The sequence below is a fragment of the Puma concolor genome, chromosome B4, assembly GCF_028749965.1.
Source record: "Puma concolor isolate L17-30 chromosome B4, mPumCon1.1.hap2, whole genome shotgun sequence".
In the NCBI taxonomy this organism is placed as follows: Eukaryota; Metazoa; Chordata; class Mammalia; order Carnivora; family Felidae; genus Puma; species Puma concolor.
This window is the reverse complement of record NC_141673.1, coordinates 105684154-105706885: the sequence shown is the minus strand read 5'-3', so window position 1 is coordinate 105706885 and position 22732 is coordinate 105684154. Positions and strand designations below refer to the sequence as shown.

The following is a 22732-nucleotide window of genomic DNA, read 5'->3' as shown; positions in this document are numbered from 1 at the left end:
ATTAGATCATGACCTGAGCCAAAGTCAGACACTTAATTGACTGAGCCACCCAGGTGCTCCTAACTCTATTTTTAAAAAATTCAACTAACGTTTTAATTTGAAATTAAAAACAAATTACCATTGGGCACCTGGGTGTCTAAGTTGGTGAGGCCTCCAACCCTTGTTTTCAACTCAGGTCATGATATCATGGTTTGTGGGATCAAACCCCTCACCTGGCTTTGCGCTGACAGGATTCTCTGTCTCTCTTTCTCTCTCTGCCCTTCTCTGTGCTCACATGCACACTGTCTCTCAAACATTAAGAAACATTTTTTTTAAGTTAACCATTTTTTTTTTTTTTTAATTTTTTTTTCAACGTTTATTTATTTTTGGGACAGAGAGAGACAGAGCATGAACGGGGGAGGGGCAGAGAGAGAGGGAGACACAGAATCGGAAACAGGCTCCAGGCTCTGAGCCATCAGCCCAGAGCCCGACGCGGGGCTCGAACTCACGGACTGTGAGATCGTGACCTGGCTGAAGTCGGACGCTTAACCGACTGCGCCACCCAGGCGCCCCTAAGTTAACCATTTATATTAGCACCCTTCAAGAATGAAATACTTAGGTTTCTTTTTTTTTTTTTTTTTTTTTTAATGTTTATTTTTGAGAGAGAGACAGAGTGCGAGCAGGGGAGGGGTAGAGAGAGAGGGAGACACAGAACTTGAAGTGGGCTCCAGGCTTTGAGCTGTCAGCACAGAGCCTGACATGGTGCTTAAACTCATGAACCGCAAAATCGTGACTTGAGCCAAAGTCAGATGCTTAACTGACTGAGCCACCCAGGCGCCCCAGTTTCTTTCTTTTTTTTTTTTTGGAAGTTTATTTTGAGAGCGAGTGAGTACAAGTAGGGAGGGGCAGAGAGAGAAAATCCTAAGAGAGCTCCCAGTGGAGAGCTTGAAGCTGAGCTTGAATTCATGAAACAGGGAGATCATGACCTGAGCTGAAACCAAGAGCCAGATACTTAACCAACTGAGCCACCCAGGTACCCTGAACATGTACAGGGAGGAAAACTACAAAACTCTGATGAACAAAATCAAAAAAGAGTTTAGTAAATGGAGAGATATTCCATGTTCATGGATAGGAAGACTCAGTGTTGTCAAGATGTCAGTTCTTCCCAACTTACCTATAAATCCAGTGAAATCCTTATCAAAATCCCAGCAAGTTATTTTATGGATATTGACAAATTGGTTCTAAAATTTATTTGGAGAGATAAAAGACTCATAATAGCCAAGTCAATATTGCAGAAGAACAAACTCAGAAGACTAACACTACCTGATTTCAAGACTTACTATAAATTGTACACCTGAAACTAAAGTACACTATGTGTCAACTATACTCATAAAAAATAAATAAAAATATTAAATACTTACTATAAAGCTAGAGTAGTAATAAAGACTATGTGGTATTTACAAAAGAACAGACAAATCAACCAATGGAACACAACAGAGAACCCAGAAACAGACTCACATAAATACAGTCAACTCACCTTCCACAAAGAATGATTTCTTTCCCATTGCCTGGTGTCTATCTTTTGAAGTTTCACAGGTACTGTGTTTTTTACAAATTGAAGGTTTGTGGCAACCTTGCATTGATCAAATTTATTGGCCTCATTTTTCCAACAGCATTTGCTCACTTCATGTCTCTCTGTCACATTTGGTAATTCTCAAAATATTTCAAATTTTTTCATTTTATTTTATTTCATTTTTTCATTTTTAATTATGGTACAATTAATATACAATGTTATATTAGTTTTAGGTGTACAATACAGTGATTCAAAAATTCTATACATTAGTCAGGTCTCATCATAAACGTACTCTTCATCCCCTTCACCTATTTCACTGATCCCCCCCACCCACCTCCCCTCTGTAACCAACAGTTTATTCTCTAATAGAGTCTGGGGCATCTAGCTGGCACAGTGGATGACTTTTGAACTCAGGGTCATGAGGTTGATCCCCACATTGGGTGTAGAGCTTACTTAAAAAAAGAATGAAATTCCCTTAATAGAGTCTGAGGTTTTTTGTGGGTTTTTTTTTGTCTTTTTTTTCTTTGTTTTGTTTCTTCAGTTCCACATATGAATGAAATCAGATGGTATTTGTCTTTTTCTGACTGATTTATTTCACTAGCATATTCTCTAGATCCATCCATGTTGTTGCAAATGGCAGGTTTTTGTTCTTTTTAATGGCTGAATAATATTCCATTGTGTATATATACCACGTTTTTTTATCCATAATTTGGCTATTGTAAAGAATGCTGTAATAAACGTAGTGGTGCATATATCTTTTCAAATTAGTGTTTTCATATTCTTTGGGTAAATACCCAGTAGTGCAATTGCTGAATCATATGGTAATTCTAACTTTAATTTTTTGAGGAACCTCCATACTGTTTTCCACAGTGGCTGCACCAGTTTGCATTCTTACCAATAGTGCATGAGGGTTTCTCTTTCTCTACATCCATGCCAACACTTGTTGTTTCTTATAGTTTTGATTTTAGCCATTCTGAGAGGCATGAGACTATATTGTGGTTTTGATTTGCATTTCTATGATGAAGAGTGATGTTGAGCATCTTTTCATGTGTCTGTTAGTGATCATGTATGTCTTTGGAGAGATGTCTGTTAATGTCTTTTGCCCATTTTTGTTGATTTTTGTTTTTTTATTTTTTATTTTTGTATTTTAGAGAGAGTGCAAGTGGGGGAGAGGGACAGAGGGAGAGAGAAAATCTTAAACAGGTTTCTGTGCTCAGCGTGGAGCTTCACACAGGGCTTGATCCCACAACTATGGGATCATGACCTGAGCTCAGATCAAAAGTCAGATGCTGATCCACCCAGTCACCCCTTCTGCCCATATTTTAATTGGTCATGCTTTTTTTAATTATTATTATTGTATTCTTTATGGTCATTTTATGAGTGATCTTTGATGTTACAACTGTAATTGTTTTGGGGTGCCACAACCTGTGCCCCCATAATGGTGAACTTAATCGATAAATGTGAATGTTGAGCCTGCTCTACCAACTAGCTATTTCTCTGTTCCTCTTTATTCTTTGAGCTACAACAATACTGAAGTTAAGCCAAGTAATAGCCCTATTACAGCGGCCTTTTAAGTGCTCAAGTGGAAGGAAGAGTTACACATCTCTCACTTTGGATCAGAAGCTAGAAATTATTAAGCTTAGTGAGGAAGGCATGTGGGAATCCTACGTAGGTCAAAAGTTAGGCTTCTTGTGCCAGCTAGCCAGGTTGTGAATGCAAAGGAAAAGTTCTTGAAGTAAATTAAGAGTGCTACTCTAGTGAACACATGAACAGTAAGAAAGCAAAATAGCCTTTTTTGAGGATACGGTGAAAGTTTTAGTGATCTGGATAGAAGATGGAACCAGCCACAACATTTCCTTATGCCAAGGCCTAATCCAGAGCAAGGCCCTAACTCCTAAGTTTTATGTATGCTGAGAGCTGTGAGGAAGCTGCAGAAGTTTGAAGCTAGCAGAGGTTGGTTCATGATGTTTGAGGAAAGAAATCATCTACACACCACAAAAATGGAAGGTGAAGCAGCAAGTGCTGATACAGAGCTGCAGCAAGTTATCCAGAAGATGTAGCCAAGGTCATCAGTGAAGGCGGCTACACTAAGTATAGATATTCGGTGTAGAGAAAACTGCCTTCTGTTGGAAGGAGATGCCATCTAGGACTTTCATGGCTAGAGAGAAGTCAATGCCTGGATTCAAAGGGCAGGCTGACTCTCTTGTTAGGGGCTAATACAGCTGATGACATTAAGTTGAAGCCATTGCTCATTTACCAATCCTAAAATCTCAGGGTCCAGCTAGGGGCATCTGGCTGGCTCAGTCAGTTAAGCATCTGACTCTTGGTTTTCACCTATAGCTGGTGAGATTGAGCCCTGCATCGGGCTCCTGTGCAGACAGTGTGGAGCCTGCCTGGGATTCTCTCTCTCCTTTCTCTGTCCCTCCCCTGCTCACATGCTCGCTCTCTCTCTCTCTCTTTCAAGAGAAGTAAAATAAACATTAAAAAATAAATAAATCTTTAAGAATTGTGCTAAATCTACTCTGTGTTGTATAACTGGAACAACAAAATCCAGATGACAGCACATGTGTTTACAAACAGTTTACTGAAATTTTAAGCCCACTGTTGGACCTGCTGTGCAGAGAAAAAAAAAAGATTCCTTTCAAAATATGACTGCTCATGGACAATGTGCCTGGCCACCTGAAAGCTGTGATGGAGATGTCCAACAAGATTGATGTTGTTTTCATGCTTGCTAACAGAACATCCATTCTGCAGCCTGTGGATCAAGGAGTAATTCAACTTTCAGGTCTTAATATTTAAGAAATAAATTTTGTAAGGCTACAGCTGCCATAAATAGTCTTCTGATAGATCTAAGCAGAATAAATTGAAAATCTTCTGGAAAAGATTCACCATTCTAGATACTATTAAGAACATCTGTGATACATGGAACAAGGTCCAAATATCAATATGAACAGAAGTTGGGAAGAAGTTGATTCCAGCTGTGGCAGGAGTGACTTTTAGGGCTTCAAGATCTCAGTGGAGAAGAAAGTGTAGACGTGTTGGAAAGAGCAAGAGAACTACAATCACAGAAGTGGAGCCTGAGGATGTGACTGAATTGCTGCAATCTTGTGATACGGCTTTAGCAGATGAAGAGTTGCTTCTGATGGATGAGCAAAGAAATTGTTTTCTGGAGATGGAATCTACTCCTGGTGAAGATGCTGTGAAGATTATTGAAATGATGACAAAGGATTTAGAATATTATGTAAACTTAGTGGATAAAGCAGTGGCAGTGTTTGAGAGGATGGACTCATATTTTGAAAGAAGTCCTAATTGTGAATAACATGCTGTCAAATAGCATCATATGCTAAGAGAAGTCACACGTGAAAGAGACAATTGATGTGACTCCATTGTTTTAAGAAATTATAACAGCCACTCCAATCTTAAGCAACCACCACCCTGATCAGTTAACAGTCTGATGAACATCAAGGCAAGACCCTCCATCAGCAAAAAGATTATAACCTCCTGAAACTTAGATGATGTTGAGCATTTTTTAGCAGCAAAGGATTTTTTAATTAAGGTGTGTACATTGCTTTTTCAGACACAATACTATTGCACGCTTAATGGACTACAGTATGGTGTAAATATAACATATATATGCTGAGAAACCAGAAAATTTATTTGACTTGTTCTGTTGTGATAGTTGTTTTATTGCCATGGTCTGGAACCAAACCCACAGTATCTCTGCAGTGTGCTTATACATTGGTGGAGACTCATGAAGTAAGTTCTTGTGGTATGGTCCCATTTCAGGTTTAACCTGTGTCATTAATGGGGCATCATTTTTCCTTGTTCTGCAATAATTTGAATATCACAACTCTTGATCATCTTATCCTTTGATCAGATTTCTCTAAGGACTCTTTTCCTATGAACTTTTGAATAATTAGGAAAGATTCATTTTTGAATAATTAGGAATGATTAATTTTGGAAAGTATTTTGATGATGTGTCATTGTAACTCCCATGTTTATATCTTAAGTCAGAGATTTACCTGTAAGAAAAAAATTTAATAACTTGAACGTCTTTGATGCTTAGAGACTAGAAAGATTTGATGTAGTGACATGAATTGTATTTCAGGGTGTCCTGATGTCGGAAGAAGAGGTGTTTGAACTTGTTCCTGATGATGAGCGACAGTGTTCAGCGTGCAGAACCACATGTTTTCTCTCTGCTCTGACATGCTCCTGTAATCCTGAGCGGCTTGTGTGTCTCTACCATCCAGCTGATCTGTGCCCCTGCCCCATGCAGAAGAAGTGTCTTAGGTATCCATAAGTTTCTTGTAAAACTTGTTAATTCTTTGAAAACCAAGGGCATTGTTCTTTGTAATTTCCCTTCCCCATGTGTAGACTGGTGACTTTTCCTTGTCTCTCTGCCTCCCTGCTGTGGACCAGTCCTTTAAAGTTGGCTCTAAACTTGGCAACTGAAGTTATTTTTTTTTTATCAGTTGATTTCATATGTTCCCTGTCTCTCCCTGCATTAAACCTCTGTGGACAACTTTGATTTTTTTAAGACCCCATTCACCTCATCATTGTATTAAACTGATTATGTTTAAAATTTATTTTCAAGTTATTGTTGGATTTTCAAGTTTTTATTTCTGTGTTTTGTTTGTTTCTCTTTGTTTTTAGATACCGCTATCCATTAGAGGACCTCCCTTCTCTGCTATACGGTGTGAAAGTCAGGGCACAATCTTATGACACTTGGGTCAGCCGTGTTACAGAAGCATTATCTGCCAACTTCAACCACAAGAAAGGTTAAGTATCCTCCTTTTGTATGCATACACTGAAATTACTGTCACATTGAAAGAGGCCTTGTGGGGCGCCTGGGTGGCTTGGTCGGTTAAGCGTCCGACTTCGGCTCAGGTCATGATCTCACGGTCCGTGAGTTCGAGCCCTACGTTGGGCTCTGTGCTAACAGCTCAGAGCCTGGAGCCTGTTTGGGATTCTGTGTCTCCCTCTCTCTCTGCTCCTCCCCTGTTCATGCTCTGTCTCTCTCTGTCTCAAAAATAAATAAACATTAAAAAAAAAAATTAAAAAAAAAAAAAAAAAAGAAAGAGGCCTTGTTTTGTTTTATGTGTTTTTCTATTAAGGAAAAATCTTAGGCTTCATTTAAGATTTGAGACTAATGGATTGGTTGACTGACTTAAGATTTAGTTTTCTATTTGAGAATCTTCTCTTACATCAAAAGTTAATATAAAATGGGGCAGATGGCTAACTGGCAATAGATATGTATTTTGGGGAGCCATTGTGACCAGTGGACTAACACTGAAGGCTAATTAAGAACAAGGAATTGCAGGGGCAGCTGGGTGGCTCAGTCAGTTAAGTGTCTAGACATTGCTTGGGATTCTCTGTCTCTCCCTCTCTCTTTGCCCCTCCCCTGCTTGCATGCATGCTCGCTCGCTCTCTCTCTGTCTCTCTCAAAATAAATAAATAAAACATTAAAAAAAAAAAAAGAACAAGGAATTAACCTTACCTGAGAGAAATCATCCATAAGGATTAGGAATGAGCATCTGCTCATAAGCTTTTAATTGCATTGGTGAGATTTTCCCAGCTGCGATGATTCTTCTGATAGGTTGAGGACTAACTTGAGAGGGGTTGGTTAACATTTTTAAATGGCTTTTTATGTCTGTGGTTATAGCATACGGTTTTATTCTTACAGATTTGATTGAATTACGAGTAATGCTGGAAGATGCTGAGGATAGGAAATACCCAGAGAATGATCTCTTTAGAAAGCTCAGGGATGCTGTAAAAGAAGCAGAGACCTGTGCCTCTGTGGCTCAGCTGCTTCTTAGCAAAAAGCAGAAGCACAGGTAAGACTATGAAGAAGAGTTGGGTTCCCCAGTGGTTTCTTGTGGGTTTTTTGGTCTTGTTTGTTTTTCTTTCAGAGTAGAAGCCAGAATTTTAACTGGCTCACAAGGCCCTCTATTTAATCTTTGATCTCTTGTGGCCATTTCCGTTTCTCCTCCAGTCATGTCCCAGTCTTAAACCCCTACTGCTCTCCCTTCTTTCTTGCTTCACTCTGCAGTCTTCTTCCCCTTTCTGCTTTTCCTACACACTGGGCACGGTTCTCCGTTGGCCCTTCACAGGCCTTCCCTGCTATCCAGGTGGCTTGTCCCTCACTTCTTTCAGGTCTTTTTCAGATGACACGTTCTTGAAGAAACTTGCTCTGACAACCTTTATAAAATTGCAACCTTTTTATTCTTTTTTCCTGTTTTTTCTCCTAGCCCAGTCACCTCCTGATATACTAATTCATTATCTCTTCTACTGTTTCCCAGACCCACTAGAACATGTGTGAGACTAGGATGTTGGAGATTTTTTATTCTTTTTTTCATTGCTTTATTTCTTGTGCTTAGCACAATGCCTGGCACATAATAGGTGTGCAATAAATATTTGTAAATAAATAAATGATACTACATGCTGAAGGCAGGTGGCAGCAAAGAGTAACCTTGATGGATGCAGGAGAGGCTGTTATTAAGGAGTGTAGAAGTATGAGCCCTTGATTTAATGTCATTTGTATGTGTTAAATTTTCTGTGGTATTGTTTTGTATTCATTCCAACACATTCCTGGTATCTGAACAGGTTCTTCTGTAGCACTTCACATTGGGTTTTAAAATTACTTTGTATATTTTTTATTTATCATTTTATTAGAGAATCTTTCTTAAAGATGTTGGTCAGTGAATCTTTAGCTGTCATTGGGTCACTAACCCTCTCGGAGAATCTGGCAAAAGCTTAGAGACCCTTTTCTTAGAAAAATGCACATACACATACAGTTCTGAATATGTTTCAGAGGGTTTATTGTCTCCTAAGTTAAAGGTGCCCTTGTTCCACATTTTAAGCTTTTTGAGGTAGAAGATTTAGTTTTATTAATGAACATAATGTTTTGATCTGAGGAATTGATTAACTGTTTGAAATGTTTAACACTTGTAAGATTGGAGGAACTACAACTTGGAGTATTGAATCTTTGAGCCATTAACTAAAGAGGTAAATACCTGATTTGGAGGTGATCAGCATTACAGTGGAACCTCTCAAACACTCATATTCTGGGGTTGCTTGGGTTAGAATTCTAGAGAGACTAGAAGCCCCTTTGATATCAGATGACTATGAATTTTTCTTACTTATGTCTCAATATTATTTCACATCAGGCAGAGCCCAGATAGTGGGAGGACTCGGACCAAACTGACAGTGGAAGAATTGAAGGCCTTTGTCCAACAACTTTTTAGTCTTCCATGTGTCATCAGCCAAGCTCGACAAGTAAAGGTGGAGTATTACGTTTCTTTTCTTGGGTAATAACCTTTGTAGTATGGGTTTCTGTTTTGGGCAGATAAAATACTGTGTCTAGACTAGTTTTTTGTTCTGTTTCTCTTACTGCTGACAGTAAGAATCCTTTGGTTTAGGGGCGCCTGGGTGGCTCAGTCAGTTAGGCATTCAACTCTTGATTTCTGCTCAGGTCATGATCTCACGGTCGATGGGTTTGAGCCCCACATTGGGCTCTGTGCTGACAGTTCAGACCCTGCTTGGGATTCTCTCTCTCCCTCTTTCTCTGCCCTCCCCTGCTTTCTCTCTCTCTCTCTCTCTCTCTCTCAAAATAAATAAATAAACTTAAAAAAAAAAGAATTCCTTGGTTTAGTTCTTAGTCTTTAATACTCCCTTTAAGATTCTGGAACCAAGAGTAATTAGTTTAGAATTTTTTTCTGTTTTAATTTTAGATCAGAATCCCTATCTGGCATAGATAAAATTGAAATGCAAGAAAATCATTAAAAGAATCTAAATGTTTCAATAAGTTATTAGTTCATGAGCTTTTAAAAATATGAGCTCTGAAATTACTAGAGTCCTGATGGTTTCTTGAATTTGTAAAATCTAAAAAGTATATATCAAATACATTAATTTGTGTAGTTAGTATTCCTTTGATAGTTCATGGTGGTGGTTTGTGATTTGGCCATGGGCAGGATATCTGAAATGGTTTTTATCAAGGTTATCAGCTTGTGAAATCTAGTATCAGTTGTGTTTTTGCTTTATTCCTTGTTGTGGGAGCATTTTGATAGTTGACCACACTTTCCTATCTGAGAGACTTTCTTCTCTAAACATCTGTGACATCACACTCTCTGGTTTTCTAGGTTTTTCACAGTTCCTTCTCTTTAGTCTTCTTTGCTGTTTGTTTTCTCCTTGGCTTGACTTCTAATTGTGGAGTATGTTCAGAGCCTCAGCCCTTTCTTTAGTCTAGGTCTTGACATCTTACTTGTTTAGTGACATTAAACAAATCTGATCTGATTCCCAGATCACCAGTTCTTAGTGCCTTTGTTCTTTTCTACAGGCTTGTACGTCCAGTGGCATACTCTCCATATCCCTTTGGCAGACTAAAGTAATCTTAAAAGCCTTTTAATGAGTCAAAATCCTTGATTCCTTTATTTCCCTTATTACCCTACAACCAGTCTCTAAACAAGTGCTGTTTTTATCTTCAAAATGTATCCCAGAGTGAACCATTTATCATCATGACCATTGCTTAAACTGCTCTGAACCACTAGATTCTAAGCCTTAGGTTACTGTAATAGCCGCTTAACTCACCTCCTTTCTTCTTCTCTTGTCCTTGATAGTTGATTTTTTATTTGGTAGCCAGAATGTGTAAAATATAAATCAAATCATATCATTTATTTGTGGTAAAATTCTCCAGTGCTTCCTCAAAGCCATTAGAATGAAATCTAAATTCATAATCTACAGGGCACTGTGTAATCTGACCTCTGCTTATTTTTAAACTACATTCTCCACTTTGCTTCTCATCACCCACTCATCCAGATGAGCAAGACAGCAAGCTCATTTCTCTTTAAGAGCTTTTGCAGTTATTACTTGCCTTGCCTGAACTGCTCTTCTTCCAGATCTTCTTATAGTTCCCACTTCTGTCTCCTTATTTTAGTTTCAGTTTATCTGTTTTCTGTGACCACCATTGCAATGTAGTATGCCCTCCTTCTCTGGTCATTCTCTATTGTGTTCTATTTTGTTCTCATAGCATTTAAAACTAACTGAAACATTTCATTCACGTATTCAGTGTCTGGCTATTTAGATTAAAATGCGTTCCTTGAAGACAAAGGACTGTATGTTTTAATATTGTGCACTTAAAACAGTGGCTATATCTAAGTCTGCAGTCTTTAAATATTTTTTGAATTGGAGCACCTCCGTGGCTCAGGGTTAAGTGTCCGACTTTGGCTCAGGTCATGATCTTGCGACTCGTGAGTTTGAGCCCCACATCAGGTTCTGTGCTGCCAGCTTCAGAGTCTGTGTCTCCCTCTCACTCTGCCCCTCCCCCACTCATGCTCGCTCTCTCTCTCTCTCTCTTTTTCAAGAATACACATTTAAAAAAAATTAAAAAATTTTTTTGAATGAGTCGTATTTTAAAAGGAAGAAGGTAATTACAGAGAAGCATATTTATGATATTTACGTTTTTTACTATCGTATCTATTTGGTGCTATAATGGTGAGATTATTAGATAATCTAGAGTTTGTTAGTTTGCCTGAGCTATATTCCATACTCATTTTGTATCTTTTATTTTTTATTTCTTTAAAAAATTTTTTTTCCATTTATTGATTTTTTTGAGTGACAGAGTGAAACAAAATGAAAGTGGGGGAGGGGTAGAGAGAGAGGGAGACACAGGATTGGAAGCAGGCTCCAAGCTCTGAGCTGTCAGTGCAGAGCCTGACATGGGGCTTGAACCCACAGACCGTGAAATCATGACCTGAGCCGAAGTCGGACGCTCAACTGACTGAGCCACCCAGGCGCCCCTCATTTTGTATCTTTTAAATTTGGTTGTTTTTGTTGTTGTTTTTTTTTTTTTTTTTTTTTTACTTTTTCAGAATCTCCTGGATGATGTGGAAGAGTTTCATGAACGTGCTCAAGAGGCCATGATGGATGAAACCCCAGATTCTTCCAAACTCCAAATGTTGATAGACATGGGTTCTAGTCTCTATGTGGAGCTACCTGAATTAGCCCGACTAAAGCAAGAGCTACAGCAGGCTCGATGGTTGGATGAAGTAAGACTGACCCTGTCAGATCCACAGCAGGTCACTTTGGATGTCATGAAGAAACTGATAGACTCTGGGGTGGGGTTGGCACCCCACCATGCTGTGGAGAAGGCAATGGCTGAACTACAGGAGCTCCTTACAGTCTCTGAGCGGTGGGAAGAAAAGGCTAAGGTCTGCCTGCAGGCAAGGTGAACACATATATTGATGACTATTGCCTCTTTAGTAATGAAGTCAGAGTAGAACCGAAGGAGGAACATAAGGTTCTATTTCATTAAATATTTAATTAGATGTTTTGTGCCTTCCCTGATCAATCACTAAGTTATTGAATAGGTCTGCACATAAACAGTTTTCAAATATTGTGTGCACTCTAGTGCAGAGTACTTTGCTAGGTACTTTAGGTGATACAAAGTAGTATTTTGTTTAGAACTTTCCATTACCTATGCTGTATTTCAGAGCTAAGAAATGTAAAGCTCACCACCATATGTTACTGTTAACTGAGAGGTACAGAAAAATGCAACAGGAGTTTAGAGGAGAGGTCAGTGTTAGCTTGGGTGCTCAGAAGAGAAGCTGGAGAGAAAAGAAAGAACTTAGGTAGAGACTTGAAGCATGAGTGCGATTGAAGCGGAAGGGAGGTAGGAGAAATGTCATAAGCTAAATTGTGTTTTGGTGACAAAAGTTAAATGGGCTTCCCTGGTAGAGGATTTATGCAGGAAAGTAGTGGGAAAGAGAAAGAAGGGGAAGAAAACGTTAAGTTGCATTAGCATTGGCACCCCATTGGATTTGTGAGATTTCAGTAAAGCATTCATCATATTTGTGTATCAACTAATTTCATAATTATGTAAGAACTAAGGTCCTTTATTAAAGTATTTCTTCAGCTAAAGTTGATACACAATTTCTCGTGTGAGGATGAGGAACCTGGGATACTTAGATCACATAGTTCTTTTTTTTTTTTAAATTTTTTTTTTTCAACGTTTATTTATTTTTGGGACAGAGAGAGACAGAGCATGAACGGGGGAGGGGCAGAGAGAGAGGGAGACACAGAATCGGAAACAGGCTCCAGGCTCCGAGCCATCAGCCCAGAGCCTGACGCGGGGCTCGAACTCACGGACCGCGAGATCGTGACCTGGCTGAAGTCGGACGCTTAACCGACTGCGCCACCCAGGCGCCCCTAGATCACATAGTTCTTAACACAGCTCAAATTTGAAGCCTTTTCCACTTCATTCCAAAGTCTTCATGTACTTAACTACTTTGCCAGCTACTTATTTTGAATGCAGATGATAGGAAAAGCCTTAGATGATTTAATGAATAATGACCACAGTTTTGTTTTGCCAAGAAAAGGCTGCATGTATTTTTGCTGGATATTTTGCTCTCCAGATGCCATGGAGAATACATACTAAAACGTATCCATAGGTTTTTTTCCTTTGAAACTATTCAGTGTCTTCAGATTCATGACAATTCCAGGAGCATATTAAATGGGAAAAACTAAATAACTGTGGAATGCAAAACTATAATTTGGTATACCTGATGCAACTTACCGTAGTCTACAGAATGAAAATTTGGCGGTAGTAATATGTGAAAACTTTTTCTCTCATTTTTCTACATTTAATCAGTCACCAAGTTTTAGTGAGTTTGCCTCCAAAATGTCTTTCGAATCTGTCTTCACTGTCACTGACCTAGTTACAGTACTCTTGTATTTTCCCTTAATCTTTGCAATTCAGTAAGTATTCGTGGAGTAGCTGCTACATGCCAGGCACTGTTTCTCAGTGCTATAGAGACAGTAGGGAAAAGCACACAGAGTCCCTGCTCTAAAATAGAGCCAACATTCTAGTGGGGAGAGCCAAGAGACAGGTGAATAAGTGAGTGTATGAATGGATGAGTAAATTTTAGATAATTAGTGTCATGAAGAAAAGAAAATTAGAAAATAGAGGGTGATGGAGTTTGGGGATAGTGGGAAGAAGAATCTTTTGTTTTCTTACTCCTGTCAAGATTATCTTTTTGGGGTTTTGTTGTAGTTGTTTGTTTGTTTTTAAATATAATTTATTGTCAAGTTAGCTAATATACAGTGTTTGCAGTGTGCTCTTGGCTTCGGGGGTAGATTCCCTATGATTCATTGCTTAGATACGACACCCGGGGCTCATCCCAACAAGTGCCTTTCTCAATGCCCATCACCCATTTCCCTTCTCCCCCAATCTGTGCCATCAATCCTCAGTTTGTTTTCTGTATTTAAGAGTCTCTTATGGTTTGCCTCCCTCCCTCTCTGTTTGAGACTATTTTTTCCCCTCCCTTCCCCCATGGTCTTAAGTTTCCCAAGTTCCACATATGAGTGAAAACATATGAAATCTTTCTCTGAATGACTTATTTCATTTAGCATAATATCCTCCAGTTCCATCTACATTGTTGTAAATGGCATGATTTCATTCTTCCTCATTGCCAAGTAGTATTCCATTGTATATGTAAGCCACATCTTCTGAATGGATAAAGTTACCTTTTTGAAACACATCTATAATATTCTTCACGTCTTAGCATTGATTGATTACTGACCATTATTTTCTCAATACCCTTCTTCGCTTTTGGCCTTTTTTCCCCTGCCTCTTAAATAAAAGCTTTCCTCAAGATTCTGGTGTAGACCACTTCTGTTTTTCATTGTGTACATCTCCCTGGAAATTTCATCTAATTTCTTGGCTCCATTTGTCCTCTTTATAGTGATTAACTCCAAAATGTCATGTATAACAGATATATTTCATAGATATCATCTACTTATTAGATAATTCCATTGGATGTCCTGTTGGTACCTCAGATTCCCCAAATCCAAAATTGGGTTCATTCATACATAAGCCAGTACTTTGGAAATTAACTTTAACCTTTCCTTTCCATTTCCTTACCCTCAAACTCATTTAACTACCAAGTCATGTTGATAATATTTCCTCAATGTTTCTCACTTTCATTCTTCTTTTGGGTGCTGTCATAGCTGGCCTAAATCATAGCAACAGGTTCTGTGACCTCAGTGACCTCACTCTTCTCTAACCCATTCTCTACATTGCAACTCGTATTTTCCTAAAATATAGGTATGGCTTTTTGACTGTCTTGTTTAAAGCCCTTCAGTGTTTCCCATTCTCCTTGGGATGAAATTTAGACTCCTTAACCTGATTCATAAGGCCATCTGTAATTTAGCCTCTTGCTTTAGGATCTAGCCTCATCCCTTGCCTATCTTCTTTGCATTCTGTGTTCCAAACATAGTGATCCCCACTTGCTTTCTTCAGACATGCCATGTTCTTTCTTGTCTCTGGACCTTTGCACATGCTTATTTTGTTTTCCTGTGGAACATTTCTTCCCTTCTGCCCAGCCCCTGTGGTATACCCCTACCCTGCCTCTGGTCCCAGCTTTCCTGACTCACTCCTATTAAAAAAGGATAAGAAACTTTAGAGGTCACTTCTGGGAAGCCTTCCTTCACCTGCCAAGTCAGTTTAGGTCCTCCGACTATATATTCCGATAGCATCTTACAGTGCATCATAACTGTGTATTAATAATCCCCCTCCACCACAAGATTGAAAAGTTTCATGAGCATATAGTAGGATTTCTATATGATGAAACTATTCCCACCCTCAGTAGCTTCCTGTTGCTTTCATAGTGAAATTCATGGCTGTCAAGACCGCTTATATCAGTTTGTATCTATCTTTCTGGTCATGTTCTCCTACTTCCTGCTCTTACTCCTATTCCTGTTTTACCTCCATCCTCATGCCAGCCCCCATCTTAAACTGGGCTACTAACTTAATTTTTTAAATATTTTATTATTATTTTTAAAATAATCTCTACCTCCCATGTGGGGCTTCAACTCATGGCCCTGAGATCAAGAGTTGCATGCTCTACTCATCGAGCCAATTAGGCTGCCCTGGACCACTAACTTATTTTTAAATGTTTCTTCCTGTGTTTGTTCATTATATTCCTGGTTTTTCTTCTTTAACATTCTACTTGATAAAATCACTTCTTTAAGCGCCCCTCAAGGCCCTTCTCAGCTCCCCTAAGCAGGATTAAACACGACATCCCATTTTGATGAGCCTATACTAATTTGTTCTTAGTCCCCAGTACAGGTTTAATTTTTATCTTGTATTCTGATTAGTTGAGGATAAGGTCTATTTTATTCATCTTTTTTGTAACTAGGTATTCTTGAATGCAGTTGAATTAAATGTATATGGTCAGTATTAATGGACTTCTAGACTATTGCTTTTTACATTGCTGTCTAATATGCATCTCTGACAATTTCAGATATTATGGAGTACTAAAATAGATGCAATTTACTATAGTGAAAAGAGCATGGGCTCTGAGACTCATTCTGAATCAGTATTTCGGCTGTGCCATTCACTGTATTAAATGACTTTGGGGGTAAATAATGGATTTTTGAGCTAAGGTTTTCTTATTTGTAAATTGGAAATAAAGATAATAGCTGCTTTGCCTTCCTTATAGAATTGTGGTAAGAAGTAAGTAAAATCATGTATATGAAAGTTCTCTGCACATTCTAAAATGTGATTTAAATGTTGGTAGCAGTTTGACTTTTCCTCATGCATCTACCCTATTTTTGTATTTTTTTTAGACCAAGGCACAGTGTGGCAAGTTTAGAAAGCATAGTGAATGAAGCCAAGAACATTCCAGCCTTTCTACCCAATGTGTTGTCCCTGAAAGAGGCCTTACAAAAGGCTCGAGAATGGACAGCGAAAGTAGAAGCTATTCAGGTAAGGAGCCTCTTGAGTTTTCCTACCATTCGGGTAATGCTGTCTCACAGATGAATTCTTTAAGCCTATAATTTTTTAGAATAGAATAACCAGAATAAAATAATGATAGTACTTGAAATTCAATTGTTCTTCCATCTGATTCTATCATTCAAAGTAAATATTACCTATTTAAACGTTAACTTGTTTTGTTGACTCCCTGCTGTGAAAGATGACAGAATTAGCTATTTATTTAACTCTTAGCAATAGGGAGTTTATTCCCTGCTGTATTCTTTGAATCTTTGCCATGTGCACAAGTTACTTTAAAATAAGAGGCAGCAAAAAGAAAATGAAATTAATATTTACTGAACCCCATAACACTCATGGTACTATTCTAGTTGTTTGGGAGCAGAAATGTGAGGGAAGGGTGTAAAGGTAGTACCCAGGCCCTCAAAATAGCATATTCTCTAATTAGAAAGACATATACATTTTATTTTATTTTTTTAAATTTTTTTTTTCAACGTTTATTTATTTTTGGGACAGAGAGAGACAGAGCATGAACGGGGGAGGGGCAGAGAGAGAGGGAGACACAGAATCGGAAACAGGCTCCAGGCTCTGAGCCATCAGCCCAGATCCCAACGTGGGGCTCGAACTCACGGACCACGAGATCGTGACCTGGCTGAAGTCGGACGCTTAACCGACTGCGCCACCCAGGCGCCCCAAGACATATACATTTTAATTTAAAACAAACTATAATGAGGTGCCTCAGTGAGTTGAGCATTCAACTCTTGATTTTGGCTCAGGTCATGATCCAGGGTTGCGGGATCAAGCCCTGTGTCAGGCTCCATGCTGAGCGTGAAGCCTGCTGAAGATTCTCTCTCTCCCTCTGCCTCCTTCACCCTACTTTCACACTCTCTCTCTCTAAAAGAAAAAAGAAAATTAAAACAATGAAATAAGGGCTAGACATGAAACTGTATTTGAATATATAAAATTCCTCCTGAATTATAAAAACCTGGCAGCATTTTTAGTATTGAGGGTATACCTACTCTTTATTGTAGAACTATATCCAAATAAAAGGAAACCAACTCTACTAAACTTAGGAGAGAACATACTGTAGTTGTCAAGTTCTAATGACTTCTGTTTTACTTTGTTTTAAGTTGATTTTTTCTGGGAGCTGGTTAGCCGCACTTTTTCTATGCTATTTTAAAAATTACCTGTGTTTTCATTAGGGCAGCTCCTCTGTTTCATCTTTAACCTATTTCAGGAAGTTGGTTGTCCTCAAATGTCTGATGACCCTTAGTTGGCTGTTTATTTATGACTGCTGGACCAAGTCTCCAAGTGTAGGTGGCTGCCATGTGTTTCCTCTGTCATTTAGAGGACTTTTCCTCCACTAAGCCCTCCCTTCAGTGGGGAGATGGACTTGTAGATTCTAAATAAGTGGAAAACTTCTGTTGACAGGCAGACTCTTCTTTAAGATACATAGTTTGGGAGCAGGCTCTGTCAAGCCTTAGCCAGGAGATATTCTATAGTCAAACAGCTATAGCTGGGCACAAGGAGTATTAGTAAACATGGTATTTGTCAACCATATCTGTATTTGAGCTTTCTTTTCTTTTCCAGTTTGCTATTCTTTAATCCTAGTCCACAGTGATTTTAATTATACCATTTTAATATCTCTTAGGGCTAGAACCTTCCCATATTCTTTGTAAAAATTGTCTTAAGTTGATGCACCTGGTTGGCTCAGTTGGTGGAGCATGGGACTTTTGATCTTGGGGTTTGTGAGTTCAAGACCCCTGTTGGGAGCTGGAGCCTACTTTAAAGAAAAAAAAATTCACTGAAGTTTCTTGCTTATTTATTTTTCCACATGTTTCAGTGTAACTTTCCAAATGAATTTTTAGGCAAATGAGTCATTTAATAGATAGGAACTAACTTTTTATTAGAATGTCTGTTTAGCACGTAACCATGCCTTTCCTTCATTCAGAGCCTCTGAATAACAATAAATGTTAAGGGTATATATACAGTTTCTTGTAGGAATGGTTACGTGTCCTGTCTGCTTGGAGATTCATCCAATCTTATCACTCAGAATTACTGTAATGGATTACTTGTTAACCCTCTCCCCTCTTGTAATGATTCATTTAGTTAGTAAATGTAAAGCAGTAATAGTTCTAAAAACAATAATGACTTCATTACACATAAATACTGAACCATGTGACTTAGGCAAATATCCATTCTCATCTGTATTTATAGAACATAAAATGGAGGTGGTTATCAGAACTAAAATACTGCTTTGTAGTATTTGGAAAAGTTGAAAGACTGAAATAGGCAAAAGAGATTACTGATGTCCTTTCAGTGGAATACTGGATATTGTCTGGTGAACCCTCCAAGATTATCTCATTGAAGGAGTGTGGCCTTAGATTTTGTTTGACCAGGCTATCTTACAACTCTGTCGATTACTAAAAACGAGAGTAATACAAATGAATTATGTCCATAGAAAAGCAATTAAGCTTATCTATAATGGAACAATTGATTTCCACATGGTAGAAAAGATGATTGCATTGTCTGATATGATATTAAACATCTGTTTCCATCTATTAGCAAATTCCTTGCCTCATTCCTGATCGTATTTATATACATGTTCTTTAGATTATCTGTTGAACTGGTTTTTACATTTTAACTTGTTCTTAATTAATAAAATAAAAAAACTTTGACAACATGAATTTACAGACTTTTTAAAAACGACATTGGCTCTGTTAGTTCAAGAGATACGATTAGGTTTAAAGAATAATATTTAATAAAAAGCTTAACACTAAACTCTTTGTAAGATCTTCCGACCAGTATTGCTAGACTCCATAAGAAAGTGCAAGCTGTGTGAGAGTGTACTTTTGTTTTTCAGAGTGGCAGCAACTATGCTTACTTGGAGCAGTTGGAGAGCTTGTCTGCTAAAGGGCGCCCTATCCCTGTGCGTCTGGACGCATTGCCCCAAGTAGAGTCACAAGTAGCAGCTGCACGGGCATGGAGAGAACGGACGGGGCGGACCTTTCTTAAGAAGAATTCTAGCCATACGTTGTTGCAGGTAAAGAATAGTTGGTAATTTAACACCTGTAGGTAGGAGTTTCGTTGGTGAGGGTTGTTTTCAGTTTATCTGGTCATGGTTATATAAGTGATTCCTATTAAGTGATATCAAATGTTGACTAGAAATGTGGAGCTTTAGGCAGACTTATTTCCAGTTCATCTTCTGCTGCGTCCAGAATACAGTATCAGCCTGGATCTTATCTCTGTTACTAATAGATTCTGTCATTGAAAGATTTATTTCTCAGAAGTACAAATTTAAATAGTCGTTATCTTTTTTATCTTGAGCATTTGAACATCGTAAAGAGCATAGTTGGAGTAAGATAGTTTCACGTTTGAGGACTGCTCCCTAATTGCTAACCCTGTGTCCTTGGGCAAGTTGTTTCCTTTCTTAGCCTCAGTTTCCCTGGTTTGTAAAATACAGATAATACTACCGACTACAGAGGGTTGTTGTGAGGACTGAATTAGGTAATGTGTATAAAGTATGTAAAAAAGTGCGTAGGACGTGATGAATGGTCAGTAAATGATTCCTTTTATTCTTTTCAGTTTTAAGATTTTTTAAAAACTGGAGCTCAGTGTTTGGTTTTATTTTTGTAGGTGCTGAGTCCCCGGACTGACATTGGTATATATGGGAGTGGTAAAAACAGAAGGAAAAAAGTAAAAGAACTAATAGAAAAAGAAAAAGAAAAGGATCTGGACCTTGAGCCTCTGAGTGATCTCGAGGAAGGATTGGAGGAAACCAGAGATACAGCCATGGTGGTAAGAAATTATGTAATGCATCTTGAATCTGCTTGTGAATACAAAATTCTGTGAAGATATTAGCAGATTCACTGGTTTTATGTTCTTAACTATTTTTGTTTTGTAAACATTATCTTTGGCTTTATATATATATGTATTTCATTTTTTATATTTGTTTATTTTTTATTTTTTAAGTTTTTATTTATTTTTTTAATTTACTTTCAAATTAGTAGTTAGCATATAGTGCAACAGTGATTTCAAGAGGAGATTCCTTAATTCCCCTTACCCATTTAGCCCATCTCCCCTCCCACCATTCCTCCAGTAACCCTCTGTTTGTTCTCCATATTTAAGAGTCTCTTACGTTTTTGTGCCCCCCCCCCCGTTTTTATGTTATTTTTGCTTCCCTTCCCTTATGTTCATCCGTTTTGTATCTTAAAGTCCTCATAATGAGTGAAGTCCTATGATATTTGTCTTTCTCTGACTAATTTCACTTAGCGTGATACCCTCTAGTTCTATCCATGAAGTTGCAAATGGCAAGATTTCATTCTTTTTGATTGCCGAGTAATATTACATTACATACATATATACCACATCTTCTTTATCCATTCATCCATCAATGGACATTTAGGCTCTTTCCATACTTTGGCTATTGTTGATAGTGCTGCTATAAACATTGGGGTGCATGTTCCCCTTTGAAACAGCACACCTGTGTCCCTTGGATAAATACCTAGTAGTGCAATTGCTGGGTCGTAGGGCAGTTCTATTTTTAATTTTTGAGGAACCTCCATACTGTTTCCCAGAGTGGCTGCACAGTTTGCCTTCCCACCAGCAGCACAAAAGAGAGCCTCTCTCTGCATCCTCACCAATATGTTGCCTGAGTTGTTAATTTTAGCCATTCTGACAGGTGTGAGGTGGTATCTCATTGTGGTTTTGATTTGTATTTCCCTGATGATGAGTGATGTTGAGCATTTTTTCATGTGTCGGATGGCCATTTGTATGTCTTTGGGGAAGTGGAGAAGTGTCTATTCATGTCTTTTGCCCATTTCTTCATTGAACTATTTGCTTTTTGGGTGTTGAGTTTGATAAGTTCTTCATAGATTTTGGCTACTAACCCTTTATCTGATGTGTCATTTGCAAATATCTTCTATTCCCTTGGTTGCCTTTTAGTTTTGCTGATTGTTTCCTTCGCTGTGCAGAAGCTCTTTATTTTTTATTTTTATTTTTTTATTAAAAAAATTTTTTTTAATGTTTATTTTTGAGAGAGAGAGAGAGATACATACAGAGCATGAGCAGGGGATGGGTCAGAGACAGAGAGAGACACAGAATCTGAAGCAGGCTCCAGGCTCCAAGCCATCATCATAGAGCCCGACACGGGGCTCGAACCCACAAACCGCAAGATCATGACCTGAGCCGAAGTCAGACGCTTAACCAACTGAGCCACCCAGGCACCCCAGAAGCTTTTTATTTTGATGAGGTCCCAATAGTTCATTTTTGCTTTTTTTCCGCTTGTCTCCAGAGACGTATTGAGTAAGAAGTTGCTTTGGCCAAGGTCAAAGAGGTTTTCGTCTGCTTTCTCCTCTAGGATTTTGATGGCTTTCTGTCTTGCATTTAGGTCTTTCATCCATTTTGAGTTTATTTTTGTGTATGGTATAAGAAAGTGGTCCAGGTTCGTTTTTCTGCATGTCGCTGTCCAGTTTTCCCAGCACCACTTGGCTGAAGAGATTGTCTTTACTCCATTGAATATTCTTTCCTGCTTTGTCAAAGATTAGTTGGCCATACGTTTGTAGGTCCATTTGTGGGTTCTCTGTTCTGTTCCGTTGATCTGAGTATCTGTTCTTGTGCCAGTACCATACTGTCTTGATGATTACAGCTTTGTAATATAGCTTGCATTCTGGGATCATTTTTTGTATTTGTAATCAAAGTTTATCATTTTGCTCCCTCCCTAAAATTGTCTTTTCCATATCTCTGTTCGTTATTATTGTTTTAATAGTTGCTAATATTCCTTCAAATTGTCCATGATTTGCTGAACAGTTCTCTGATACATCAAATATTTTGATTGTTCTAAGTATTTACTATTATGGATAATATAAAGTGAACTTCTTTGTAAAGCCTTTTCCTTTTTTCAGATTATTTTCCTATACTTGACTCTTAGGAATAGGATCACTGGGTTAGAGTTTAATAGCATTTAATACTGTGCTTTTAAAAGGAATTGTATCTATTTAATTTTTTTAAGTTCATTTATTTTGAGAGAGAGAGAGAGCACATGCACAAACGGGAGAGGGTCAGAGAGAAGGAGAGACAGAATCCCAAGCAGGCTCTGCAACATCAGTGCAGAGCCCGATGTGGGGCTTGAACCCACAAACAGTGAGATCATGACTTGAGCGGAGATTAAGCATCAGACGCTTAACAGACTGTGCCACCCAGGTGTCCCTTTATCCATTTAATGATTCCAGCTACTATTTAAAATATCTCCCTTCTCTTTGTAGCATTCATAGTATAGTGAGTGCTGAAAATATTTGTAGCTAATTAGAATGATGGGTGTTTTTGTTTTTGTTTTTTGAGAGGGGGGTACAAGTGAGGGAAGAGCAGAGAGAGAAGGAGAGAGAGAGAATCCCACAAGGGGTCGAAAGAAAGAGAGA

At 38.4% G+C, this 22732-nt stretch overlaps 1 protein-coding gene across 2 annotated transcripts in view; it reads left to right on the top strand.

Moving 5' to 3' along the window:
• Nucleotides 1-22732, top strand: part of KDM5A (lysine demethylase 5A) — a 99425-nt gene that overhangs the window by 50861 nt on the left and 25832 nt on the right. For both annotated transcript variants that reach the window (XM_086714362.1, XM_086714363.1), the window contains exons 15-22: nt 5661-5842; nt 6206-6330; nt 7236-7386; nt 8719-8833; nt 11419-11774; nt 16175-16313; nt 19180-19359; nt 19953-20114. In XM_086714362.1, coding sequence (XP_086570488.1) covers nt 5661-5842; nt 6206-6330; nt 7236-7386; nt 8719-8833; nt 11419-11774; nt 16175-16313; nt 19180-19359; nt 19953-20114 — 1410 coding nt within the window. The remainder of the gene's footprint in view (nt 1-5660; nt 5843-6205; nt 6331-7235; nt 7387-8718; nt 8834-11418; nt 11775-16174; nt 16314-19179; nt 19360-19952; nt 20115-22732) is intronic.